Source organism: Amblyomma maculatum, chromosome 6, assembly GCF_055883805.1.
Source record: "Amblyomma maculatum isolate TAMU_Amacu chromosome 6, ASM5588380v1, whole genome shotgun sequence".
Classification (NCBI taxonomy): domain Eukaryota; kingdom Metazoa; phylum Arthropoda; class Arachnida; order Ixodida; family Ixodidae; genus Amblyomma; species Amblyomma maculatum.
This window is the reverse complement of record NC_139349.1, coordinates 91,757,485-91,784,855: the sequence shown is the minus strand read 5'-3', so window position 1 is coordinate 91,784,855 and position 27,371 is coordinate 91,757,485. Positions and strand designations below refer to the sequence as shown.

At 46.3% G+C, this 27,371-nt stretch overlaps 1 protein-coding gene across 1 annotated transcript in view; it reads left to right on the top strand.

Moving 5' to 3' along the window:
- Positions 1-27,371, top strand: part of LOC146186240 (kin of IRRE-like protein 2) — an 87,716-nt gene that overhangs the window by 46,839 nt on the left and 13,506 nt on the right. The window contains exons 3-6 of the mRNA XM_084605644.1: positions 5,668-5,941; positions 12,986-13,321; positions 15,343-15,612; positions 26,405-26,680. Coding sequence (XP_084461770.1) covers positions 5,668-5,941; positions 12,986-13,321; positions 15,343-15,612; positions 26,405-26,680 — 1,156 coding nt within the window. The remainder of the gene's footprint in view (positions 1-5,667; positions 5,942-12,985; positions 13,322-15,342; positions 15,613-26,404; positions 26,681-27,371) is intronic.

The window sequence follows — 27,371 nt, the reverse complement described above, 5'->3', positions numbered from 1 at the left end:
AAAAATAAATGACTAGGTTTGCTAAAGATAGCTCGTCGCGTAACAGGGACGGCAGAAAGTCAAGCGCATGGATTACGTTTGTAAGTCTGCTGTTTAGGATTGGTGTCACGGGTTTAGTTGGCACATAACAGCATGGCCGTAAGAAATCTGATATGGCGAGTTAGAATAACTGTATATATCAGCACCAGTTTTATTTTTCTCTAAAATTAGGCCAAAAAAAAACAAAGAACTTCACCACGTCTAAAAACAGTTTCTTTATCCGTTCAAACCGCATATATGCCCGAAATGCAAAAGAAGCATGCAAGTTTCATGACTGGCTCCTCGAATATGGGGGGTCGCCACTACAGGCTAATGCATGTTGACGTTATAAATTTTTCCTGGGGGAACACAGGGCCTCGGCATGGTTAGCTTTTTTTTTTCTCCGTGTGAAACAGACGTTCAATTCAGGGTTAAATTGAATTAAGTCACCACTCGCGACGAACTCGCTGAAGTAGTTGAATTTTTAACAGCTCACTTTTTCGCATATGTGACTTCATCATCGCATCGGGAGCGGTGAGTACAAATCAAGAGTATTTGCTGTTGTGGTGGCAATGAAATATACTATCATTTAAGTAATAATTGGTCACCTTGCAGTTAAGGTGCATGTTGCAAGGTATTGAGTCCGATGGCCTTTTGTTTGAATGGTCTTTAATGCAATGCGGACGCGCGTAAATTTTTTTGCTTCATTTTAACTGGTAAGCGTTGAAACAGAGTGAAGCTGAAGCTACTAGGTCCATGCAGAGCAGGAAAACTGATGCATAAAATCTTCACATTTCATGCACCAGTTTTCACGTTAGTGTTTCAATGTCTTACTCTGGCCTATCAGACCTACTAGTACTGAGTCACCCGCTTTTTATCGGCGCGAAATCGAGTGGTGTGTCCGAATTCCTTAATAAACCTGTTGGAATCATCGATTCCGGCAGGCAATAGCTGAGTGGCGCTGCCCGATAAGAAAGCAGAGAGGACTTAAGCTCATTATTGCACCGAGTTTCGCAGAAGTAACGCTTATGTCTCGGGTGCATAAACAAACCTTTAAGTCATCAGTTGGGCGCGATTTTGACATTATCACGGCGCTCTTCTCCATAAAGAAACGAACAAGCACCTACTTAAAGGTGTATTGCGGATAGAATAAAAAAGGAGATTTCTAATTACTCGAAGCTTTTTGATACCTAAGGGAGGCCACGGCTCAATGCGATTTCGACATCAACTGAAACGGGAACATAAGCTAAATTAAACCTCGAACGTATCAAGGTGTACACCGCCTACGCTTAAGTAGGCTTGCTACGGTCCCGCTATGAATTGTTCGCTAATTGCGCAGTGAGATGCCTGTAAAGAGCAGATACATCAGAACTGGAAGACTAGCCCTTCCTTTCTATTTCATTTCCATAAGCCTATGGGTCGTTAGCAATGCCCAGCTTCAGCCGGATGGATTTCTCCGCCTCTGTCGACACTCCCCTGCTGTCTTCTCTATCGATTTTCAATCCTACATCTATCACATGGCTGTCTTCCAGAACGAGACTGGGTGAGAATTGACAGCGTCCGAATGTAAGAGAAATAAATTGGCTCGCTTTAGAAGAGCATTATTAGATGTCATGGTGACATGTTTCTGATCATTGTGAGCATGAGATCGATAGCATAGTGAAATTATTTTTTACAAAAAGCAACCAAGTCCTCTCTTTTTTTAAAAAAAGCTCGTAATTCAAGGATAGTAATTCAAGGATACGGGCCACCTATATGGGTCACAGCATAAAGGAGGCCTTTGTGCACCGCTGTTCATAACGATAGAAAAGAGATTAAATTAATTTACGTACACAAAAGGCCACCTCACCTTAGAGACATGCCGCCTCGGCAATGCAAATAAAGTAATACAGAAAGTGCGATATTGGAATAAACTCATAATGAATAATGGTATAGATGACATGAAATGAAAAACAAATGAAATGATGCGACATTAGAGGCAAGGAGACGCGACAGACGTGAATTCTACGACAAGAAAGAAGGCCAATAGCGTATTGATTGAGTGAAAAACGTTTATTTCCTGATATGGGACAGTCGCCAGCAAAAGTTTACGAGTCGCGTATACTCGGAAATTGATTTTTTGTAGCGTAGGCTCGTGGTCTATGTCATCGGCTGTAGATAGTAGCCGATAGAAAATGCGCACCACCATTCCTCCCCCAATATATCATCGTTCTGTATCTACAATTTATTTATCATTTTCGTTCCCTTCCTCATGTCCCCATAGGGTCGAGTAGAAGGTTAGGGCCACGTTGTGGCTGGTCTACCAACCCGCTTTTCTGGTCATTAAACCGTATTTCGTTTTCTTGCTCTATGTTACTGCTCGCTCCGGTTTGATGCGGCTAACGTGCATACGGAAGCAATTTTTCCCCGCACATTCATTTCACACTTTCATTTCCCATAAACTTTTGCTGCCGACTGTTCTTAACAAAGAAATAAATAAGAACACAAAACAACTGGGCCAGTAAACAAAAAAAAAGCAAAATAATCGAGAAACGAGGATACTGCGGCCCTGCGCAGGGGAAGCAATGTGCGGCAAGCTTAATTATAATGGATAAATCTACGCCACCGAGTGTTTTCGTTGCGCACTAGCACGGCTGGGTGTTTCTACAACATGGACTCCGAAATGCTGCAAATGGGGATTCTAATCTTCTCGAAATAAAAAAAAAAAAAACGTTGAAAAATATTTTCGTTTGCGGAGTGACCCAGTGATTTTCTAAATCTCACGGGAATGCATATATTACGACGTCTTTCTGCATAACTTCTCTACTGCATCTATTTCTAATGCGAAAAAAAAAACCTGTGTACAAAAACTATCTCGAGAAACCTTCATTTATGCCTAGTGTGGAAATAGATTCCCCCCCCCCCCCCCCCCCTAATTTCATCTCTGGAAATAAAAACAGACAATGAACCCATCCCTGTCTTTCAAGCCACAGCAATGGGCCGAGATACAACTCTGCGTATTGTTCATAATTTCTATCGCCTTTGGAAGCTTTACTTGTGGTGCTTCATCTTGTGATCCCCCGAGAAGCGCAATACTCACGTGCTTACTACACGATCAACGTTAAGGGAACGAGTAGTGAGTACGCATGAATGTTGTTGAATCTATTTTGAGACGGCTGCATGTCTTACCACATCGGACGAATGGCGTTTATCTAAAGTAAACCTGCGCACAGAGTCGTGCTTATCCAACGGTGGCCTAATGTTCCGATGACAAACAGCACCGTTGAAGGCATAGAAAGAAGTACACGACGATGCTCAGCCAATGGCAGCAGATCATGGCATTCTATTACGCTGAAGCGTGGCTGGGCAGAAACGGCTGATAGGGAGCACCTCCGCTTCGCTTTCAGGTTCTATATCCGCAGCTCTGAAAGGACAGACAGTGGTCTGAAACAGCAGCTCTGTATAGGCACAGAAAACTCATGAAAACGGAACCAGAAAGGAAAAGCAACAAGAGGCCATGTGTGCCGAGTGCAAGATCCCCATTTTATCGCCCTACAGTTCGTCTAACATGGGCCAAGAGCTAGGCTTCAGGGTCGGAGTTAGACCGTGACGCGATGGGGATCCCAAGGCACCGGCTTGAGTTAGAGCACTTACCGAAACGAATCTAGGACCTTGAAAGGTTCCCCGCACTGACGACGCAATGGCCGCAACACGGTGCACCTCTTGTACAAGGCATCCCCATGACGTCCACTATGCCGGTCACAGCAGACCGTCTTTACTTTACCATAACGTGTGTGCTGGAGAACGGAAGTCCCCGATACAGACAAGTGTTGCAGGTAGGTAAATACAAGCGTGCACTCTACGAGAAACCAAGTTCGAACGAGATACGTTTATACTGGCAGCGTGTTTGGCTGTTCCTAATATACTGCATCACCGTCAGCGGAGATCCTCGTCACTCAAAACCAACTGTGTAGCATCCTGACATCATCCATGGTATAACCTTTTATTTCTGTTTCGCTATTTCCTATCTCAGGATAATTTACGTTGGCTTGTCTTTTCCACAGCCATATGCCGAAGACCGTTAATGCCGGCTGCTTGTTTCTTTGCTCTGCTGCAAACTTTGCTGACCCTTACTGAGCGTACATTCTCAGCGAAAAAAAAAGAACAAGAAAAAGAAACACGGAGCCTGGGCGGGTTTCCTCCGAGTCGCACTGTGTAGATCGTAATTATTCAGCACTCTTGTAAATCTCCTGGTGTCAAAAAAGAAATCGTTGGCCCTGGCTACTCTAATGGGACTTCCACGAATGTTGCTACACGACTTCGGCGTTAACGCGTGCTGGCCCTCAAACTTGTTAAAGGTCTGCATTTCAACGCCATCGCTTAAGTCCCCTCATAGTGAAGCTCTGCATTGTGGTAAGATTGTGAAAATAAAGGCTTGCGCAATAGGAAGGGTTCCTGTTCGCTTCGTTACCCACTGTTTCAAAGGTGTCTTGGTATAATAAATCAGTTTCTACCCACAATGTAAGAGATTAAAATCGTGGGCCTGACATAACACTTCTCCCGCATATAGCACCTTTGTGCACGCTTTCTATATTTCACCACCTCTCCTCGCATATACGATTAGGCCAACACAGTGTTTACTGACGTTGCTTGCAGAAAGAAATTCAGCGGCGGTAAAAATAGATTAATACGACTGACTATCGATCCTTGCATGACCGCGCACCAGGTATCACGTGACTTTCCATTTCATCTCCTTGAGGTTGGCCTCTGAACCGCGATTGTTGGTGAACATATATATCATGGCAAAACACTACGTGCATGCTTAATTGCCACCCCCAAAGACGAAGGTCGGAGTAGAGGAAATGAATCGAATTGGACAGGAACGCGGTGTATCTCGCTATGCGCACTATGTGGGCCGGCCGCGTGGGGCTCGCAGAGGGCCAACTGGATGCCATGCGACGATAGCTCCACAGTCTAATAGTCCCTCGTGGGTGAGGGAAATATCAAGCTGAACAAGACGGACAGATTGCTCTCCGTTTGCACTAAAAATGTTTATTTTGCTTGTACAGAAAGCTCGCTGCGTTGCTGAGAAAGCTAAATGTTTATCTCCCGAAATCCGTCCACATTGAAAGCGATTGCTATGACGCTTTGTTCTTTTTCGTTCACACGAATATTCCATTTTCCGCTATGTAGCAGGCTCGACATCCTGCAGTGTACCGTTTACAGGTGTAATACAGTAAAATAAAAATCTGTAAAAAAAAAAAAAAAAAAAACCCTTTTGTGGCTCTAGAGACAATTCGGCGTTGAGTTCAACGGGTGGGTGTCTTAGTCCAGGGCTGCAGTGACGACGGCTGCGGAGCATACTAGTTCGACTTAAAGCCCTTTGCTACGAAGATCATCAAGGCCCTCACTATTCTGTATGTGTAGCATGATTTTCTGTCAGCCATACGTTGTGGGATCGGGTTGCGCGCATGACAGTTGGCAAGACTGCTGACCCTGATACGGAGAAAGGTTTTCAATGAGTATTCAATGGTTTCAAGGTTTTTAATGGTCTGACAGCTCAAAAATCCTGTTGCTGGGAGCGATTTTTTTTTGTCCACTTCTGACCTTTTACTTACATTGGGACCACCTTATTCCGTTTAACGAGCGCTGTATGGTGTCCTGGTGCAGGTGGTGAACCCCGGCGAGAGCCTGAGCATTCCGTGCTTCCTGGAGACACCCGGCGGCAGCGTGCAGTGGATGCGCAACGGGCACCCCGTGGTGCTGGATGTGGGAGGTGCCGGTGGCGCCAGCCGACGCCAGTGGAACATCTCTCGCGACGGCACCGCGGCGCTCACCATCACTCAGGTGACGCGCGCCGACGACGGACTCTGGGAATGCCGAGAGTTCGCTGACGACGACTCTGTGCGCCGGGTCACCAAGGTGCTCAAGCTGGTCGTCACCGGTGAGTGCTCATGCGACAAACTGGGAGGAAAAATCGCGATATTTACATCATTTCAGCACAATTTTTTGAACCGCTTTACTGAGAATGCACATCGTGCTACATTTGAAACCATGTTCCAAATATAGAGCGAAGTTGTTGATCTTTTTTTTGTTTTGCTTTTTGCTGCTTGCCAAGATAGCTCTACCATTAAGCTCACCGATTCTGAGGTGAAGCCAACTTTGGGGCACCTTCGGGGACATATTACGAGTAGAGGTGGAAAAAAAATAAAAAAATTGGCCGTGGCTTAGTTCAGCTAGGCCAGGATATGCCAATGATTCTTCAGCTAGGCCAAGACTCTTCTCCAATGCAACTTAATCTAATCCAGTGTAATCCAATCCAATCCAGTCCAATCTAATCCAATTCAAAGCAATCCAGTCTAATTAAATCCAGTCCAATCATGTACAGTTCATTCGAGCGAAATATGTTCCAACCAATACTGTCCAATCCAATCCAAACAAATCCAATTGAGTCCAATCCAATCCTGTTCAATGCCGCTGACTAGCCTATCATCATCACTACTATCATCCTCACGCTAGAGAAGGAGAATTAAGATGTGCTGCTCATTATGTCTAGCTAAGTTGTTCTTGCATTAAAGACGAGACATCTTCTTTTGGTGGCTTTTTGATGTCAAATTTCGCGGCGAGCGTGCAGCGTCCACCAGCTGCGGCGGTTGCTAGGCAACGGCTTTGTGTCTCCCGCCAAGCGAAACTCCTCGTTCGTGGCCAATGTAGCTTTCGCTACAAACATAAATGGCAGTGAGGGAAGACCTGAGTGGTACAGCGCAGCAACGGACGACGGCGCGGGGGCGGCAGCAGGCTTCACAGAGACAATGACATCGGACACCTCTTCCGTGACGCTTCGCTATCGCGCATGGTGAAAGTTATGATTTCCCTTATGATCGGGAGCTCGCGTTATAACCGTAATCTTTTTTTTTTTTTTCATTGTTGTCGTGTTATTTACATGTAAATACGGTACCTTTCAGTGACAGACATGATAGCGCACAGATGACGGATGGGATGACTATAGCGAGGTGCGCAATAAAGAAAAAAGAAAAAACATGTTATAAACGTAGATACGTGAAATTCAGCGGTTACATGGGACAAAGAAGTTGTAACTGAGATTGCAGGGCAGAGAGGCTAGAGGACTTTTCCAAGTGACCGACTGACAACAAAAAGAGCAGCAGCCTTCTCCGGTTTCTTCAAGAAAACTGTTTACACGATTTCTTATGTACGCCTTATGGCACGCTTACGGAAAAAAAATGTAGATTAAGATAATGAACCGATTGGCATGATTCTTAATAATTGAAAGTCTATGATTTGTGTGCATCGAAGATAGCGCCGGCATATTCAAGCTTCTTTCGTACACGGACTTATAAGCAAGACGTTTTACTAAGAAATGTACCACGGACTGTTAATGCGGAGGTATCCAACAGGATGACTAGAATAATTAATTGTATGCTTTCCGGGTCAAGACCATTTAAATAATTGTTGCGGGGAATACGAAGCTACTACTAGCAGGAGCATATATAATAACATATAATCAATTCATAAATTACACAATAGTAAGTTCCGATGGGCCCATCCATTATACGATTTGACTGTAGAACTCAGTATAGAAAGCCGGCCAGACAACATCGTATAGGAAACAAATATGTAGTTTTAAAATGCAACAATTCTAATGCAGAACCTATAGTTCATCTCCCTCGTCAACAGTAATCATCTGTCAGTGAAAAGTCAGATACAGTGAAGCAAATTAGAGGACATACGCAACAGAGGATTAACACACAAACAAGGAGGTATGTTGAAGAATGTAGCGCTCAAAAACACGGACAACACGAAAACCAAACCTTCACGAAGAAGCACAGGAACAAATTTGTTGACTGTATAGAAGACGCTCTTCGTTCCCTGCTTGTGTCATGTGCTAAATTTGTGTAGGCCAAAAAAAAAAACAACCTTGAAATTGGTGAAGGCAGTCTGTTCGAATATTGTGTAAAATGCAAGCCGGGTGTATGCACTGCTGACTCGAATGAATGTCAAGTAATTAACAGAAATAGGACACGGCTAACACGGGAGATCGTGGAAGCCAGACAGTGGACATGCCCTGATTATAGATATCAAAGAAAGAGATCTGTTTTCTTTACGGTGTAAATGAAAGTTTTAATGTGTGGCCCAAAGTGACTTGCTGTGTTGTAGGCTTTGCGGGATATTTTATTATGCATTCACACTGTATAAAAATGTGCCCGTGAATTAAATACAGTATCAGTGTAAAGTTAGTGCACTTGGTGTGTCCTTCGCGCTGTCCGTGTTTTTGAGCGATACAGTCATCACCAGTAACCGACTCGCCCAATCAGCTAACTTATGCGGTATGCGAAGTAGGCTTCCCAGCATTCGTTAAAGGTTGCCTGGTAAGTGAAAAAGAAAAAAAAAAGCATATGGATGTTCGCGCGGCACCGCACATTACCATGTCAGGGAGAAAAGAGAGATAGGGATAAATAATAATCTTGACTTAGTTGGGTCTGGAAAACATGCTTTATTTTTAAATATATCTTCAGAAGTACGACAGTGCTATTATAGTAGAACGAAAAACACATGGAAAAATTATATGAAAGACGTTGAAATAAATATTTCGATTGGTCGTTACACTTTTGCGTATAATTTCAATAGCTGATAAATTGATAAGCTGATAATCAAGTGTGTGAATGATCTTTTTGCTTCCGCGGGAACGGTGCAGTGTTTCTGCGGTGGTACAGAAAGCAAGTATAATGTTCCGAAGTCGATCAACAAAATGAATGAAATGAAGCTTCGAACATGTTCTAACATTAAACAACTCTCTCGGTGGAATAATGCAGCGCTGGCTTGTTTTCTGGTTTAAACTAGCATCTTCTAAAAGAAAAGGCCGCATTGTGCTGTTCAAATAGGCTATGATCACGATGCCTGCCTCTGATACGAAGTTGCTCGGAGGCTTGCGCCTTCATTTTTAGTTTCTTTTCCAGTCCGGTCATAGTATTCGCCGGCAAAATGAAGAAGTCTGCATGTCCTCAGCAGTGATCTAGTGATTGATGTGCTGTTGCGCAGCAAAAGCGAGATGGCGACCTTAGGTCATAGCGCAGTGAAGCTGTGAAATTAATTTCAACACGTCGGGTTTTTGAGAGTGCACTAATATCTTGGCAAGTGAGTGTTTCCTCCTTTAACTTTCGTTTAAATTTCTCGATACAGACCGGACAGAGCGCATTTCTTGGCAGCCATAAAGCCAGTAGCAGGACGTCGTAACCTGAGCTACCGCGGCGTATAAATGAAATGAGACTGACTCCGGTAGGAATCGTTACGAAAGCTGTAACATTAGTTGACGAGCTTCATGAGGGTTTTAGCGACGCAATACGTAACCATTTCCGTTGCTGATGATGTAGCCAAGTCGTGAGCCAATTACGCTGATCGCAAAAGTCTGTATCGAGAGGAAGAAGTCAACTAAGAACCGGAACGGGCACTACACGACGGCTCACCTCCGTTTCTCAGGCTTTCTAGTGCTTTCTCGTGTTCCTTACTTCCATTTTTCCTTTCTTGCTATTTTGCAAGTGGCCCAGGGAAAAGAAGCTAAATGAACTCAGGAGGACGTTACGTCATCTCCTAGACAGTCGCGGCGACGGAGAGGAATCGAGAATGGCAGAAAAGGAAGGAGACGTCGCTTTGACTTAATTGGATCAGGATAATAAGGAGTATATTCGGGAAGCTTTGGGAGCCAGAAACGCGAGAGTATGTTTACTCTGCGAGTAATCGAATGGCGCAAATGCGCGGCGGGTCTCCGATTCCGGTTCGGCTGACAGTCGTGCTCTTTCGTGTGTTTACCCTTTTTCAGCAATTATTTTCCTCGGTGGAGCTCACACGAGGAATGTGAGAGCTTCCGGGAAATAAAGGGAAAAAGGGAGAGGAAGAAAGAGCGGCTTGCGGACCTGATTGGGACGACGCCGAGATAAATTAAAGACCTTCCCCCTCGTCCTTCGGTTGCCGGAAAGGGGAAACCTAAGAAGTGCGCACTCAAACGGAGAGGCCGGAAAGCACGCTTCATTGTGCTTTTGCGCGTCCAAGTACGCGATCGACTGTTTGAGTTTTGCCGGATCCGTGGCCGCCGCTGCGTGGCGCTGAAGCGTCGGATTGCCGCCGCTAGAAAGAGAAATCCCGAAGCCATGCGGAAGCTCATGAGGACCACTTGTAGAGATCTGCGAAGCCCGATAAAAATGGGGTTGGGCCGAACTTACCAAAAAAAAGAAAGTTACTTTTCTTTTATTGTAAGAAAGCTTGAAAGTAAATTATTTGCAAAGAATTTGTTGAAAATTTACTTTACTTTTTTCACAGCACGGCAGCGTTTCACTTCCAGTCCAAACAAACTTCTGACCTTTGCTTCCCAATAGTCATAGAAAAGCCGAGGCGCATTTGTGTGTGTGTGTGTGTGTGTGTGTGTGTGCGTGCGTGCGTGCGTGCGTGTGTGTGTGTGTGTGTGTGTGTGTGTGTGTGTGTGTGTGTGTGTGTGTGTGTGTGTGTGTGTGTGTGTGTGTGTGTGTGTGTGTGTGTGTGTGTGTGTGTGTGTGTGTGTGTGTGTGTGTGTGTGTGTGTGTGTGTGTGTGTGTGTGTGTGTGTGTGTGTGTGTGTGTGTGTGTGTGTGTGTGCGTGTGTAATTGAAAGGCAGATAACACCTAAATCATTATTTGAAGTTCACTGTATCCATGATGAGCACAGCACTTAAGGATTTAATACTTTATGCCTACAGAGTTCGCCGTCATTTTAAAATAAATACAGCATTTTCAGCAAGGGAGCTTGTCTGCGGCTGTGCTGAGTCGGTGGTCATCTAGCGCTTTATTTCTAAGAAGCGTCTGCGGTGTCTAATTGCAACCAAAGGGTACCTCACAAGGCGGCCTTAAAAAAGCCGGGGCCCAGCTCTCGCCTCGGAGTCATTTTCTCGATCATTTACGAATGTCCAGACTGCTATGGCCAGTTTTACACGAGACAATGTTTTCAAGTCTCCCAGCCTTCGAAATAGTGCGCTATCATCTGTCTGTCACAGAAAGGTACCGTATTTACATGTAAATAAGGCGACAACGAAGAAAAAAAAGATTACGGTTTTAACGCGAGCTCCCGATCATGAGGAAATTGCAACTTTCATCATGCGCGATCTGATTTAACACAACGTGAAGCGTCACGGATGACGCGTCATGGACGACAGCCACCACTCTATAAAGGCTTTCGCTTCATCGCAGTTTGATTCAAGATGCCTCCTCGAATTTTTATTTTTTAAACGTTGTCATTAGTTATAATTAGGTGGGCGGATGAGGTTAAGAAGTTCGCATGGGTCAAGTGGATGCAGCTAGAACAGAACTGGATTGATTGGAGAAATGTGGGAGAGGCCTTCGCCCTGCAGTGGGTATATATAATCAGGCTGATGATGATGATTAGGTTATAAATAAAGATTGAAGTGGTAGCACTTGAGTTGCGTGGAATACGATATATACACCAACTTATTATACTATACATACGTATAGCAGTTTTTTTTTCTTAATTTTTCTCATGCTGTGGGCAGCACTTTCCTGCCGCAACAGAGGTGTCTGTTACTGAGAGTCCTGTTGACTAGAAACTTCCATCTTGAAAAGAATAGCTTAGACGCCTTGCTAGTGTCCTTCCAGGCATTAATGTATTGCTTTTCTTGAGAGAGAAAGAAGAACAGATCCTGAATAAGGATTTGTTCCCTCCCATTGATAATAATTTGTTTATACTCCCACGGTATCGCCCAAGAGGAAAGTATACAACAGTTGCATCTTGCCTGTACTCTCCTATGGAGATGAACCATGAAGCCTAACCAAGAGGGTTCTACTTAAGTTGAGGACAACGCAGAGAGCTATGCAACGAAAGACGGTAGGTGTAACGTTAAGAGATAGGAAGCGCGCAGAGTGGTTCAGGGAAGTAACTCATGTTACTGACATTCTAGTGGAAATCAAGAAATGGCATTGTCAGGACGTGTAGTGCGAAGAGAGGATAACAGATGGTCGCTTATAGTAACAAACTGTATTCCAAGGGAAGGAAAGCGCAGCAAGGAGCGGCAGAGTGTGAGGTGGGCGGATGAGGTTAAGAAGTTCGCAGGGGTCAAGTGGATGCAGCTAACACAAGACCGGGTTAATGGGAAGAATGTGGGAGAGGCCTTTGCCCTACAGTGGGCATAGTTCGGCTGATGATGATGATGATGATTATGGGTAATAAAGCAGATGAAAGTGTTGCACGACGTAAAGTGAGATAGTAACAACGTCTGATCAGATGTTCGCGTTTAACAATCCACTCCTCCCTCTCCTCTAGCGAAGAAGGTGACACAATGTTTCCTCTCCTAATATTTTTTCAGGAGCACACAGAAAGTGGCAGAAGAAGTAATAACGAACCAAAAAGAAGGTGGGGTTGGGTCCGCTTCCCATAACAACCTGGCCCAGGAAAGCTGTACCATACTATTCATTAAGCGCATGAACGTATTATCGCTGTTTTCGCTGCTATGCTCCGTCATACGCCGCCTATTAACACGGCGGTCGACGCTCGTGCATTCGGGTTAAACTGGGAGTGTTACGTAGATTTAGGAGATCCTTGGCGTACATTTGCAACACTCTAAAAGCCGAATGTTCGGGCGCTCTCACGTGAGCCTGTGTCGGTCAAAACATGTTATTCAATAACCATATATGGCCCTCTGCCCCTATACACAGTAATGATGGAGTGAGGACGAAAGATATAGGAATTCTATGCCTGTATCTTTAACAGAATTTAAAAGAGCCACACGCAAGTTTTCGCCGGCGCTCTTGAAGTAGGTTCAGTTCTTGTAAACAGGCATTGCGTGGTTCTCCATGTAAAGGCTTTTTGTCTCTTCTGTGGCCGGCACCGCCACAGTAGGTGTAATGTCAATGGTGTTTGTTCTAGTGCGGCATTTCAGATATGTGGCAACTTCGGTGTATCGTTAAGTGTTCACGATCCTTCTTCCACTCAGGTGCTCCGGAGGAGCCGTTCCTTACTCTGGGCGGCGAGAGGCTGCACGATGGCGCGCGCATCACCATCCAGGAGCACGAGGAGGCCGAGGTGGGCTGCGTGGCTCGCCGCGCAGTGCCCGCCGTGCGGCACATGCACTGGATACTGGGCGAGACCAACATGACCGCGTCAAGCCAGCTGTTCGTCGAGTTCTCGCCCCAGGAGGACTCGTACACCACGCGAAGCCTACTCAGTCTGAACGCGTCGCGCGACCTGCATGGCCTTCGACTTTCCTGCCACGTGTACCATGTCTCGTGGCCCACCTCGACGGCGGTCGCTGCCACGCTCGACGTCCTGTGTGAGTGCACGACACGTCAGCTATTTAGGGCGCTGTTTCCCGCTGAATGCAGTTAAGCTTCAGCTTAATTGCTGTCACCGGGAGGCCACGGAAATTCAGCTCCAGCTTAATTGCTGTGCCTTCTCTGCTCAGTTACAAATGGGCAGTGGTACTTGCTTTGCTATGCTCAGTATCGGGCTACATGCTTCACGTACAACGCATGGAAGCGCACCTGTTTCACGTGTTTCAGGTTTTGCCCACTATAACTGCACTAAAACAGAGTTACCTACATGTCCAAGCTACTTTTAAATTATATGTACTTGTGTTTTCATTGTACATAATGTGAGTGTATATTATTGTATAAAATATTTATTTGTTGTTTTCTCTGCCTTGTTATGGTCTCTTGGGCCTCGTCAAGCTGCCCTGAGCAGCTTTTTGCCCAGGAGCTCATACTATGTATTTGGTGAAATAAATTGAATTGAATATATTGATTGCACTACGATTTGCAACATTGTCGCTTTTACTTCTTCCTCAAGAAAGCTACAAGTCTGGACACATTTACACTTTCATCTTATCAAAGATAAGCGGGCGATTCACAGCTTGGATAATTACTCTATTTTTTGGAAATAACGTATTTCTGTATAAAAAAAACTTGCAAATAAAGAAACCAGAATTACGGAATTATTTACGACCAACATGTTCGAAAGGAAATATCAATTCTGTTACGCTCTAAAATCTACTGTAGTTATCCGGAAGCAAAACAGTGTGACTTCTCGAAACTTGTGAGCAAATCGTCGCGAGTGTGCCTGCAGGAGCTGGAGGTTGCCAGGTGGTAATTGGCAGGTGACACGGTCGGTGGGTTGTCTGATGTAACGTGACCATATGACATGGGCGAGTTGGCAGGAGCTTCTGGTTCGGTCCGCCCCTGTCAAATGGGAGAATGTGACGGGAAACAAACCTGGTATCTTTGGTTTTACAGGCTACCTCTGGGTCAGTTTTGCACGTTCGTACGGCTTCTGTTTAAGCGACGATTAGTATCTCTGCCCGGCGGTCTTTGATAATGTGATAGCTCACGACGGTATTTTAATGATTATAATATATCAGTTAAGAAATTCACAATTAATTGATTAGTGATTAAGCGAGTAGCAAAATGCGTGTAAGCGACAGAGGATCAACAAGCCAATTGTATGCGGAAGGCATTAACACTGTCGCGTGATACCCTCAAAGGCGCGTCTCAAGCGTCCTCCGAAGTCATTTTTGTTGATTCCTGTGTGAATAGACAAAGAAGCCCTTGCTCCGCTAAGACTTGCTTGTGTTGCACAGACTCTGAATGACGAAGACGAAAGGTATGAAGCAAGGGAGAAGTAAAGTTTAGTTTGGTTTGTGGGGTTTAAACGTCCTAAAGCAACGCAGACTATGAGAGACGTCGTAGTCGTAGGCTACGGAGTAATTTCGACCACCTGGGCTTCTTTAACGTGCACTGGCATTGCACTGCGCACGGGCGCCTTATTTTGCAACTCCATTGCAAAGGGGCAGCCCCGGCCGGGATTGGATCCCGCATCCTTGAGCACAGCAGTCTAGTGCCCGAACAACTGTTACACCATGATGGAGCAAGAGAGAAATATGGAGAGGGTTATATATGTCATTCAAATTGCAGCCTTATCGCACAGAGATATGGCAGGGAGAACTTTACAGCGCACTTCAGCACAGCAGAAGAACCGCATAGTCATTACCCGCCTAGCAATTACTTCGAATAATTAGGGTTGACCAATATAAGTAGAGGGACCAATCAAGTTGTGGGTCCTTTAAAGGATCAAAAGCTTGGTGTGGTTGCAATAAAGCCAGCAGTCTTCTGTAAATAAATAAATAAATAAATATCCCGCATGTTTGATACAAAAGATTATTTTACCTTTTCAAAGTGAGTCATCACTCTTCTTGTCACTTTTTTTTTTTTTTTATTATTGGTGTGGAACAGATCCTCCTGTGTTGAGCCTCGCACTAACCTGACGGCGGCACCTCTCTTCCTGCACATGCCCGCACAGACATTCCGTCCTTCTCGATATCCCGGGAGCCGGGCTTCGGGTTCCCTATCCTGGAGAAGATGCCCGTGTCGCTGCACTGCGCGGTGGACGCGAACCCGCCGTGCGCGCCTCGCTGGCTCAAGGACGACGGGCCGCCGCCCGTGCCGCAGAGCCCCGACGGCTTCCTCAACTTCTCGTCCATCGAACGCCAGCACGCCGGCTGGTACCGGTGCGCCGCCGTCCACCGCCTCGGGACGTTCGCCTCCTACGGATACTTCCTGAACGTCCGATGTAAGTACAAGCAAATTGACAAAACGAGTGTGTGTGACAAAGCTCACATTTTCTTGACACGATTGGCGCCAAGAACACAATAGATGGATAAGAAAAACAAAGAGAGCGAGAAATAACTTTATTTGGACAAACCAGAGAATTTGACAGGGAATCATGTAACTAACTCCCGATCCTTCTTCCCCTTTGAAGTTTAAGACTAGCGCTAGTCTTAAACTTCAAATGGATTCCAACCAACTAGCTCAGCTTTCTGCTTTGACTTCTTCCCCTAGGCGTCAGCCGGGATCTCTTGGATCGGGGCGGCAGCCATCAGTGTTTCGTTTCATACATTTGCGGTCATATTGATTTTAAGGCGAAAACCTTTATAGGCTCATGAAACGAAATACTGTGCGCGATATCTGTCATAATAATTTTAGCATCATTAACATGTGTGTACACACCTTGTTTTCCTTCCCTTATGTTGATAACAAAGTTTATGCAGACCATATTCTGCGCAAGTTGAGAGAAATGGTCGAGAGACTCCAAGTGTGCGTGCTAGTGCTTGAGATCGCCTCTCGATTTTAAGACCAATTATGCCGCAGTGATTAGAAAATGAAACTCTTTCAGGCTGTTTTCGTGTCCCGCAAGCTTAGCGGACATTTGTACGTAGAAAACATGTACAAACGGCCCTTGCGAGAGTTCGGTATTAGAACCGCGGACGCATCCGTCGTTTCCGGCCCGTTGGTGCGCATGAACATTGACCGACTGTCTGGAGGATTTGAGTGCCCGCTCGTCCAAATCTGAGTGTATTATCTCGAAAATGAAACGACGATATGGGACTGAGCTTAGCCAGCTTTATGCTTCAAAAGACTCCCGTATTGTAACGTAGTGGCCAGTGAGCTTTGATGGCTACGTTCTGTTTAATCCTCGTGCACTTTCTAATAAAAAAAAATTAAAAACGCGCAAGCTAAGGAACACCGTCCATAAATTGCTTACTGCACACTGGTGAGCACGTCTGTTCCTCCATGTCCGCGGTGTCATTTTCACTGCCCCGGAATATCTGGTCGTCAGGTGCTTGTATTCGTAATTGTAGGATGTCCCGAGGACGTAGTTTGTTTCGTGGAGAGCAGTGCGGGGTGGCTGCGTCCGGCCCATACCTCCTCGGCTCATTCTTTTTAAAAAGCCCGCACCAAGCCATTCTTTTGTAGATTGTGACAATGTTGAGGCGAAGAGCCGCGTACAAAAATTTCTGCTTATACCTGCATGCTTGTCAGATCGATGAGACGATAGATTGCAATGTGGCGCGGGGCTACCTGCATTAAAATTATGCTAGGAAATGCACCGCGGCGTCAGTCATCTCTACCTGTCAGTATACGCCGCAAAATGAAGTTTTCTCGTATATAAAACGAATGACTATAGGTACTAAGTTCCTGGTACAAAATCAGGCGAAGTAGAGAAAAGGTAAGAGAGAAGAAATATTTTCGGAGAGTTGAAAGAGACGGAATAAACGTATTTAGTATTATGTTGCGCCCAGTTATTGTGGCGGCTTCTTCATGGCTTTCAACTGCTTTTTTTTTTTTTTTTTGCTCCCTTTCCGCTACAATGACTCTCTTCAGCTTGAAGAACAGGTTGAGTTGTTTCAATGCAGCGCTTGGTAAAATGCCCACCTAATTATTCAGCCCTAGCACACAATCAGAGGTGTTCACGCAGTACGTGGCACCATCCTCCGCAGGATCACATTCTACTGCTTTTGGCAGCCAAGTTTAAAGCGTTACTGATCTGGAGTTGCAAGACTATTTTCGGCTATTCGAACAGGGCCAGCAGCATATGGACGAATGCGTATTACCTCCGCTTGCTATATGATCCATCACCTTTAAGCCTCAAAGCGACCCCTCATCAAAAGCGGTCTCCTTTTTTCTTTTTTTTTTTTCTTTTTGCTGTCGAATTACATGCAGTAAGAGCAGCCCAACAACAACGATAATCTTAAATCACCATATTCATTGACTGAAATCGGAATCGACAAAATATAACTCCATGGATGTGCACTCATTTGGTTACTTTTTTATTAAGCGGCACGTATAAAAGATTTTTAGCAGGGAACAGCTGTTCGGTATTAGTGAATAATTAGCTGAATTAAAACTACTCATAATTCGACGGGAGCCGTCAGTGGAAGCCAGTTCAGTTCAGCCAGACCTTGACTTGCTGAATTTCTCAATAAATGACAGCACAGTTACTGTTAGTGTGGCATGATATTACAATAATTTACTGCTCGCCAGACATGTACAGAGGTTTCATGCCTGGGTGTCACAAGCATTTTCCGTGTAGCAAAATTCAGTGTAGTCGAGATAACAAAAAAAAAAAAAAAACGAGCTCAAGAAACGACAAAGAAATATATAAGAGCGAGTTAATACGGCAGTAAACTGTCGCAGTCACTGTGGCAAGCGCAAATCCCGTATCGATGTTTCGTAATCGTCACAGCCATTTTCCAAGCTCAGTCGTGCGGCCACACTGGCTTAACGTTTCACGTGTACCTTCTGCCACGGGTTCTTGCAACATGCTAGCGGAAGCACTGGTGGCGAACAGATAAAAAAGGCATAAATAAATGTCGAAAACACACCTGCGACGGCAGCCACGTCTCTTACATCGAAGGAAGTGATTTTTCATCCCGACAAGCCTCTTCGATCGTCCGATCTTGCTCTGCCGTCTTATAGGCTCTCATTTATGTGACGCAACCGCACAAAGCCGCTTAGACGCGGATTAGTGCGACTGCCGCCCAAAATGTCGTCGGTTGCTGGTCGCGGCGGGGTTCTGGTCCAAATTGGCTCGCGTGATGTAAAGTAAAAAGCGTGTTGAGTTCGCCTCTGCAACATAAAACAAGCGTTGATTTTTATTTTTATTGCTCTTTTCGGAGCTTAAACCCAGTGAAAGTTTGACAGAGCCTGCACGGTCGGCTTGTAACCTTTACTTTCAACAACTACAACAATATATTTCAGCTCTGCTATGTTCGATTCTCGGTTAGAGCTAAATATCTATTTTGTAGCGAGATCCTGAACTCTTCTGCCCTCCCCCTCACCGCGAATTCGTTGATGAACATCTTTCTTACTAATCTGTTTCGCACCCTTTTCAGATTTAGACTAATTCGAGACCTTACCATCCTGTGGTCGTTGCATCGCACCTTCCCGATTACCTCTATGTTCTGCGCAATGGTGGGGTTAGAACACATTATGAAGTCAATTTCATTTTTAGTCTCCCCGTTAGGGCTTTTCCATGTCCACTTCCGATTCCTCCGTTTGCTGAAGAAAGTGTTCATGATTCTTAAGTTACTGCGCTCTGCAAACTCAACTAGTAACTCCCGCCTGCTATTCCTAGAACCAATGCCATAATCACTCACTGCTTGGTCTCCTGCCTGCTTTTTGCCTACCTTGGCATTGAAGTCGCCCATTAGTTCAGTATACTGCGTCTTCCCTTTTCGCATTGCCAATTCTACACCTTCATAGAAGTTTTCAACTGCCTGGTCATCATGACTACATGTAGGTGCGTAGGCCTGTACAGCCTTCAATTTATATCGCTTATTAAGCTTAATTATGAGGCCTGCCACCCTCTAATTAATGCTATATAGACCATTTTACGACCCCCGGAGAAACTGGTTTGGCTGGGTTGTTAAGGGGGGATGTCGTCAACTCTTTCATTTGCTACAGAAGCAGCCCAGCGCCCAAATATGGCAGCACCCTTCACCCTTCCGTAAAATCGTCTATATAATTCGTCTATATTACCAGCTATATACTTATTGACAAGGAAAGCTACCCCTATAGTTCTCGATTCTCCGGTAAACCTCGATAACACAGTACATGCCCGTCCTTCAGTACAGTACATGCCTCATTTGGCCTCCTAACCTCACTAAGCCCTATGACATCCCATTTCAAACCCTCTAGTTTCTCTAACAGCACTGCTAAACTAGCTTCAATAGCTAGTGTTCTGGCGTTAAACGTTGCCAGGGTCAGTTTCCAATAGCGGCCTGTTTAGCGCTGGTGACTGAGGGCCAGGGTTTTGTAAGACTAATCATGGGAGGCTGTGGCCAATTACTGCGCCAGGGTGGCCAATTTCTATTCTGGTGAGTGAGTGCATTGCTGAAGGTGTTCACCGGCATCAGGTCACTGGCATAGTTTTCGATGCTTGTCTCAAGTCATGAGGTTCCGGGCTATGTTCTTTTTTGGGGGGCCAGTTTAGATACAGGCTGCTGCCCAAATCTTTAACTGTGCGTGACGGCCGCCTTTTCTGTGCTCTTGCGCGTTACAAAGGCGCTAACTATCGAAAACATCGTCTAATCAGAGGCTCACCAAGCCCTTGCCTAATTTCGACAATTCAACAAGATCGACTCGCCCTAAAGCGCAGGGACACAGGAAAAGCGGCCGTCGCGCGCGCTAACCGGTAACTAGTAGAAGTTTTGGGGCAACTGTACATCCAAGAATTCCGTGTTGTAGGCGTCTGCTTGGACAGCACGCGGATGTTATAATGAGCCACTTCTTTACGCATTTAATGAATAAACGCAATTCACTTAAGCCACCCCCCAACACCACGTTGATTCAGGCGAGCATTTCATTTCACCTCCCATTCACAGTGCAATGAGGAGAAAGGATATAGTGCTTTTGTTTTGGTGCGATAGATTAAAAAGCAAAAAGGAAATCGCTATTCCTGTGCCGTTCAAACGATTGAAAGCTAACTGATTGCCCTTTATAGGCCAAGGAAGTACACTTGAATGTCACACGTTAATAATTATAATTTATTAACGATGCGCCCCTATTGGTGAGCACACACCCAGACAACCTTGGACCTGGGGGGGGGGGGGGGGGTAGCTGTGCTGATTTCAATGAGATGACCTCGCCTTGCATGGCAAACTCAGCCGGAAGTCAGCCACCTGTAGTGACAGAAGGGGGTTGCCGTTTAGTGCGCAGCTGTCGCTTGTTCAAGCTAGAGTAACGGTCGGAGTCAAAAGTATCGAACAAAACAAACCTTATACACAGCAAGAGACTGTACAAAGGAATTAACACTAACGCTTAAAATTCACAGACAAGAGGTTCACAGAAGAAACAATGCAAAACATGCAACCAAGAACGTTTTTAATAACACAGATGCTTACAACACTGAACAATGTACGAGAGAGTCAGAACAAATAAACACCAAATTGTTCACCGGACACTGTCGTCGCAGACCGACGTCTGGATAGTCCCGATGTGGCTGTCCTGTAGGCGAGCAGCGCTCCCTCCCAGATCAGTGGGCTTGCCGAGCAGGAGGTTAACCCCGAGAGCCGAGCAGTAACACTGCAACACTGGCCGCTACACTTGCTAATAACACTGGCTGGCTGTTGTTGCGACTGTAGGAAGAAAGAAAGGAAAATGCACGGGCCTGCTACTGACTGTAACGAAGCCACTTCCTCTACCTCATGCGGACAGAGGACAAAATAGATAAGGAAGAAAGAAAAAGACGAGAGAGAGAGAGATGGAGAGAGAGAAGCGTGTCGCAACAGCCCCGCTGAATCGACGCGACCTAAATAAATAGGGCTCTCCGCGTCTGTTTGTTACAGCGCGCCAAGGCAGGCGCGCACATACAAATAACTAACTCTACCAGTGACCACTCCTCCTCCCGTCGAGACGCGCGTCGTCATTGGTTAGGTGCGGCAGAACTTTCTAAAACCGAACTTTCTCGAGATGACTGGCACCTTCTTGACTGGGTGAGTCAACGCCGCCGCCGCGTGAGGAGGAGGGGGTGACACCGATGCGCGCAAGGGTACGCGCTCTCCTCACGAGGTAAAGAAAACGTTTCACGAATATTCTGGAATTCACTGCGCGCCTCCGCGCGGCGCTGACTCGACGAAAACGTGCGCCGATTTTCTGAAAAAGAGCAAGAAAAAGTATAGTTAAGGGCACAGAGGCTCAGGTGAGAAGATCAGATAACTTGTGAACTTTTAAAGGGAAGGAGACGGGAGAAGCGGGTCGCGAACCGTGCCAGATAAACTTCTGTGGGAAAAGCTTGTTTTGGAAGAAACAGAGCTGGACCTCCAGGCGATACTACCTTGAATGGTAACGGTCACATTGCCCTCAGCATGTTCATTTCAGGGTTTCATTTCAGAGGATAGGGTGGAATTTAGCTAATGTATGCGTTAGGCGCACTGTAGTTATCATTTGCCAACGTATAACTACATCGAATACTTGCCTGCTGTTGTGCTCGGCCAAAGCCGCCCAGAAATTCAGCCAGACGCCAAACTTCTCTGGCGAACACCTTCTTCACAAAATCCGGATACTGCTCTAGAAAGCATCGGTGCACTGGAGGCGAGCCGCGCCAAGGGGAGAGAAGCGACGTGTTTGAACATGAGCTGAGCATCCAGACAGCTCGGCACCGTGGCCCTGGCGGTGAAGCCCTTCTCGCCCCGAGGCATATTTGAAGCAAGAGCGCAGCAAGCGCTCACATTGGCCCTGCGAAAGTGCTGCCGTCGGATTGGACCATTTGAGCGTCAACGGTTTCTCGGTATACGGAGACTCAAGTGCTTCCATTCGAGACTCCGAGTGTGAGTTCGTCACTAGCGTCCATCGGGAGCAGTTCGCCCCATGAGAGTGCAGACGCGGCGGAATCTCCCCGGCCGTCGCTGCGCGAGAACAGTCACGTATGGCCATGTTAGCTTTCGGCCCCAGATCTCGTTGTGTAAATGCCTGTAAATAGTGTATAAAGCCTTTTCTTCATCTCACCAGCGCCTACTCGGATTCATCGCTACCGTCCAGGGAGCTGACAGCCCTCGTTCACGAAACGGGTGACGAGTGCTACGCAACCAACTCCTTGGCACAACCTTGTTGACGGTGGGCTTCTGTGTGATAACCCCACCGGCACAACACTGCGTAAATTCTCGCGCTTACGTACAGTGACGGGATTGATTACTTTGTTTTCCTTAATCGAGCTACATTTGGCTAAAAATCTTTCTTCTTTTTTGCATTGTAAGGGCCGATTGAGACAGTCACGATGAAGATAAACTGCTTTTACTTGTACTAGTGCTTCTCGTGTTATGGTTTACTTACGTAGCATTGAAATAGATATTATAGATAAATTTGGTTGCCTGTATATATTTTGGGGAATTATCAGTTTAACTTTCGCCAACAGGCGCATACGAACCCCCGAGCCTTGCAGCAAAACAAAAGCAGCCGCTTCGTTTTCAAGCCCGCATCGAGTGTCCCGGCCCCTCCTTTTATTAGCCAACTTCAGCAATACCCGTCGAAAGCTTCCGCCAAACATCACTCCTCTTGTATTTAGCCGTCAGCTACACGCTTGCTTAGCTTGGCCACTAAGTACGCCTGCCACTCTCTTCGCTCGAGCTGTCCTCTATACGCTGGCAATATGCGCCGCTCAGAGCGGAAGCCCCAAATGCGCCTTCACGCTGTCTAAACTTTAATGACGGCACTGACGACAAGGCTGAAAAGGCGCGCTAACAAGAAAAATTAAGAAAATCACGTGCTGGGTGACAAAGGATCTCGGGAAAAGCCAGGCGTCCTCTTCCCCGTCGACGCACAGTTTTCGTTTTGATCGGCGAAGCATGGCATGAGAGGAGACGAGAGACACACTGCTACGGAGTCGGCGAACTTTTAATTACGCAGTCAACTGCTTTCGGGTTCGCCCTCTAGGCCCGTTCGCCAGTGGGCGCTGTGCGCTAAGCGGAGACATTCTTATAACAGTGGCCACTTGTCTGGAGAGCCCGTCTTGCGTCCGTCTTGAGAGCCTAGAAATAAGTTAGCGGTTTTCGCATTAAAAGACCAAAGCCTAACCATAAAGGATGGAAGTTCCGTCTTCCCCCATCTCTCTCATTTTCGCCCGCTCTCTACACCAGCCTTTTCGAGCGCCGGTCCTTCATAAAGGCGGTCTCCTTATCCGCTTCGTGATCCTGCGGGCGCGTCTTTTGTCGAGGAGCAGATGTCGCCGCCGTCACTTCACAGCGTCGGCACCGACGGCACGTGCGGCATCCTTTCAAAGAAGTGCCGCTCCTCCATAGTCTTTTATTCACTCAGTTTTTTACTTATATGTATTTTTTTCGGTGCCCGGCAATGTTGCAGATGTTACAGCAGCTTTCGGGAAATAATGAATGGAACAGTAAGGTATGCAAACAGAAATAACTAGCGGAAGAAAGAACGTGCTGAAGGTAATGCGGCTTCTTGACGAGAGTGCACCGGGCAGGAAAAAAACGAGCTTTCCAGGGAATAAGCTTCTCTCCCTCTCTCTCTCTCTCTGTCTTTATTTTTTCAGGCAGACAGGATAGCTTTCGATTTATAACAAGGACTTTTCATTATTTGCTGCCTTGTGAATTGGAAACAAAGCGTTCAGTAGTAGCTCTTGCCTTGGGTAAATTCGAGAAGCAAAGGCGTGCACACGGGTAGGAAATTTTCAGAATTTGCTCGACGTCAGGAACGTAAGAGTGAAAAATATACTTGCTCCTATAACACCACAAATCGGTATGAACGGTGGACGTTCAACTGGTCAAACGTTTCGAGCAGGAGTTCAGACTGAAATCAGCTTGGTGTTACCGTTGTTATGTATTGAGGAGAGACATGGCAGGAATTGAATTAAAGTAATGAAATTACTGCAATTTAATTACGTTTTCGGTAATTTGTAATGTTATAGATTAATTTTTCGGGTCGGTAACTTAGTAAGGTAATGAATTACTTTTCTGTAAAAATTTCGCAGAAAAAGTAATTCCTTTCGAAATTACTTTTACTAAAGTGCGCCACTACTCCAATAGACAACAAAGTAGAATGCAGCGAAAGGAGGAGCGACGTGCGGCAAGCTGAAGCCAGCCTAACGGATCGGCAAAAGGAGACAGGATTAAACAGAACAGTGAGTCTGAGACCTTGTGTGTTGCAAGTGCGGCTGTCCTATGACAACCATTCTCCAAGCAGCAGGATACAAGGCATCAAGGGAATGCCGAAGGGAGAGATAAGGCTGGAGTTAAAACTAGCTGGAAGTGCGGCGCAGTCGCACTCCCTGTTGCTTCGGCTAGGGCACAGTGGTGCCTGGTTACATTCGTCACCACGGGGTGAGGGAGGATTGGGGAGAGGGAGAGGGGAGGTGGGCGGGAGGGTCCATGACGTGAGCCACCGCAACTTGAGCATTAGTGAGCAGTGAACACAAGGCGCCGATGTGATTCTGAGGACTGAGGAAGTAATAAATAACATAGTTTCTTCGGGCCCTTGAAATGGGGAGACTGCAGCGGGCCAGCAAGAGGATGTTTTCGCCGGTCATTTCACGACCGTTCAACCATGCTTCTGCTTTTTTTTTTCTTTTTTGAGGTTGTCTTGTTTTTGTAATGGCAAGTGCTGTAGGAAAGAGGGAAGAGAGAGCTCTCTGGGAAGGAATTTGGCGGGAAGACGAAAAAATGTGTGTGCTCACGGCTTTGCGTCTGGAGAGCAAGTTGTTGTTTTGTTTACTAGCCTTACTTAGTTTTTGCATGGATGGAAACTAGAAAGTAATTTAAAAGTAACTGAATTATTCAGTAGAAGTAATTGTAATGTAATTTCATTACTTTTGGGAAGCACTAATGAGTAATGTAATTTAATTACTTTTGAAAAGTAATTTTGCCATGTATGATTGGGGAATATATACTTAACAACAGCTTTACATCGGTGACATTCTTCACAAACTGCCCACCCTCGGCTGGTCGAGGGGTGTATGTTTTATTTTAGCTGGTTAATGCAGTACTGCCTCCTGCCTTCCTAACGATGCTGTTTGATTTATGGCACCGTAAAGGGCAGCGCTCGACAGCGATATGGAAAGGCACTCGATTTGATTGTGTGGCCGCGCATTCAGAGTGAGATTAAACTCCGTTTGTAGATATTCCTGCTGCACGCGGATGGCTTCCTTAGTCCCAGGTGCCGATCAACGGCTTTGGCAACGTTCACCCGCTATCCACCAAGCATTGCTGGCGGTATAAGTTATTAATGACGTGATAGCATGAAAGGTCCGACCTTCCGAAAATTTGGTGTCGGCGTTGTGAGGGAAAAGTAGCCAGCACGCCTCTGGCTGGGGGCAATTGGCATGTGACATCGCCAGGCCCTGATTGGTAGTAGGGTTGTGTGACGTCACGCAGCCACATTGCCTGAACAAACTAGCAGAAGCTGCCAACTCGGACGGCTACTTTCTGATGGAAGGGCGAGATGGAATTCGAACCTTCCAGGAGCCTTCCTTCCCGAGTAGTACACGCTTTTCCTCGGTCACGCAGTTACGTTCTTACGGCTTGGTTAAAGAGGGGCTATCGCTTTATACATTTCTCGGGTGGCTTCACATAATGTGGTGAGTTACGACTGCTTACTAACGAATACGTTTGAGATAATAGAGGCACAAATTAAGGGGTTAGTGATCACGTGAGCAGCAAAGTGCACGTATACGCGATCGGTAGCCATATTAGAGAGTTTTAGCATAGCGCGATCTGTCACCGTGATTCGTCGCTACACATTCCATTGCGCATGCTCAGAGCACCTTCACGGCGTGGCGCCACTTGCCGGATGTCGGCGCAGAAAGCTGCCCCTTCGGGACCAATCGCGTATGCATGGGCCGCGCATGGTAGCGGGTCACGATTCGCTAAAACTCTTTAATCAGTGTTGCGTCATGCCGCTAAAGGTGGAGCTTAAGTGTAGCCTAATTTTTACCGAGCAGAAAGCATCGCGCCAAATAAAGCATTGTAGATTTCATTCCACATCAGCTTGTGTCATACTTACGTAAACACCACGTATCAGGGATTACATAAATAAAGAGTTCTAATGGCTCCTTGCGCCTGGCTTTGGCGCAGATGGGCCCGAGATTGTCGACCAGCCTCCGTCGCAGATAGCAGCAGACTTCGGCGGACCCGTGCAGCTCGAGTGCAAGGCGGACGGCAAGCCACCGCCTTCTTACTGCTGGACAAGAGTGCGCTCGGGTCGCCTTGAGAGCATGGCCGCCGAGGGCTCGCTGGTTCTGGACCCGGTGCTGTACTCTGACGCCGGAAGCTACCAGTGCACGGCCACAAACCACCTAGGGTGGAAGGAGGAGCGCGCGCGCACCAGGGACATCCTACTCACCATCTCGGGTAGGCAACCTCACTATAAGTGCAGCTGGCACAAGAGGTTCACTTTTTCTATGAAGTTTTTAAAATCACGTAGTTTGTCTTTAGGCGTGAACGTCGTTATTTTCCTATTTGCGTGGCTGCTGTGAGAGAGCAGCAAACGCAAAAGGCTTGTTTGCTTGCCGAAGGCTACAACGTTCAAGTACATCTGGGAGGTAGTTTGACACGTACCAAAAATGGTACGCGTACACGTACCAAAAAAGTTCTATAAGACCTTTTCAAAATTAGTCAAAGGGCGCTGCCAAATTGGAGACTGGGCTGTGCTCATAACACAGGAAAAAGCTGCTGATTCTCCCCCCACACCTGGTTCTCAGCCCAGTCAAACCGGTTTCTCCAAGGGTCGTGAAAAGGTCTTCCCGCCGCTGTTCCCGCCACCGCGGCGCTGCTGTCGACCTTCGGCGTTCTAGCGATCTTAGGAATTGCGCCGAATCGTTGCTCGCGCTGCGTGGTTTCATTTATCTGCGCTATATAAGTTTACAGATTTGCTTCCCGTGACAGTCAAGACGAGTGCTGCTTAGAAAAAAAAGTGAGCGTCGGCGATAATTATCACTTTGAGCAGAACAGACACTTGGTGCGTGTGCATTTCGCCATTTGATTTTAATGCCTGCGCATATATACATGTGCACATGCGTGTAAACTATGACGGCCACTGCCG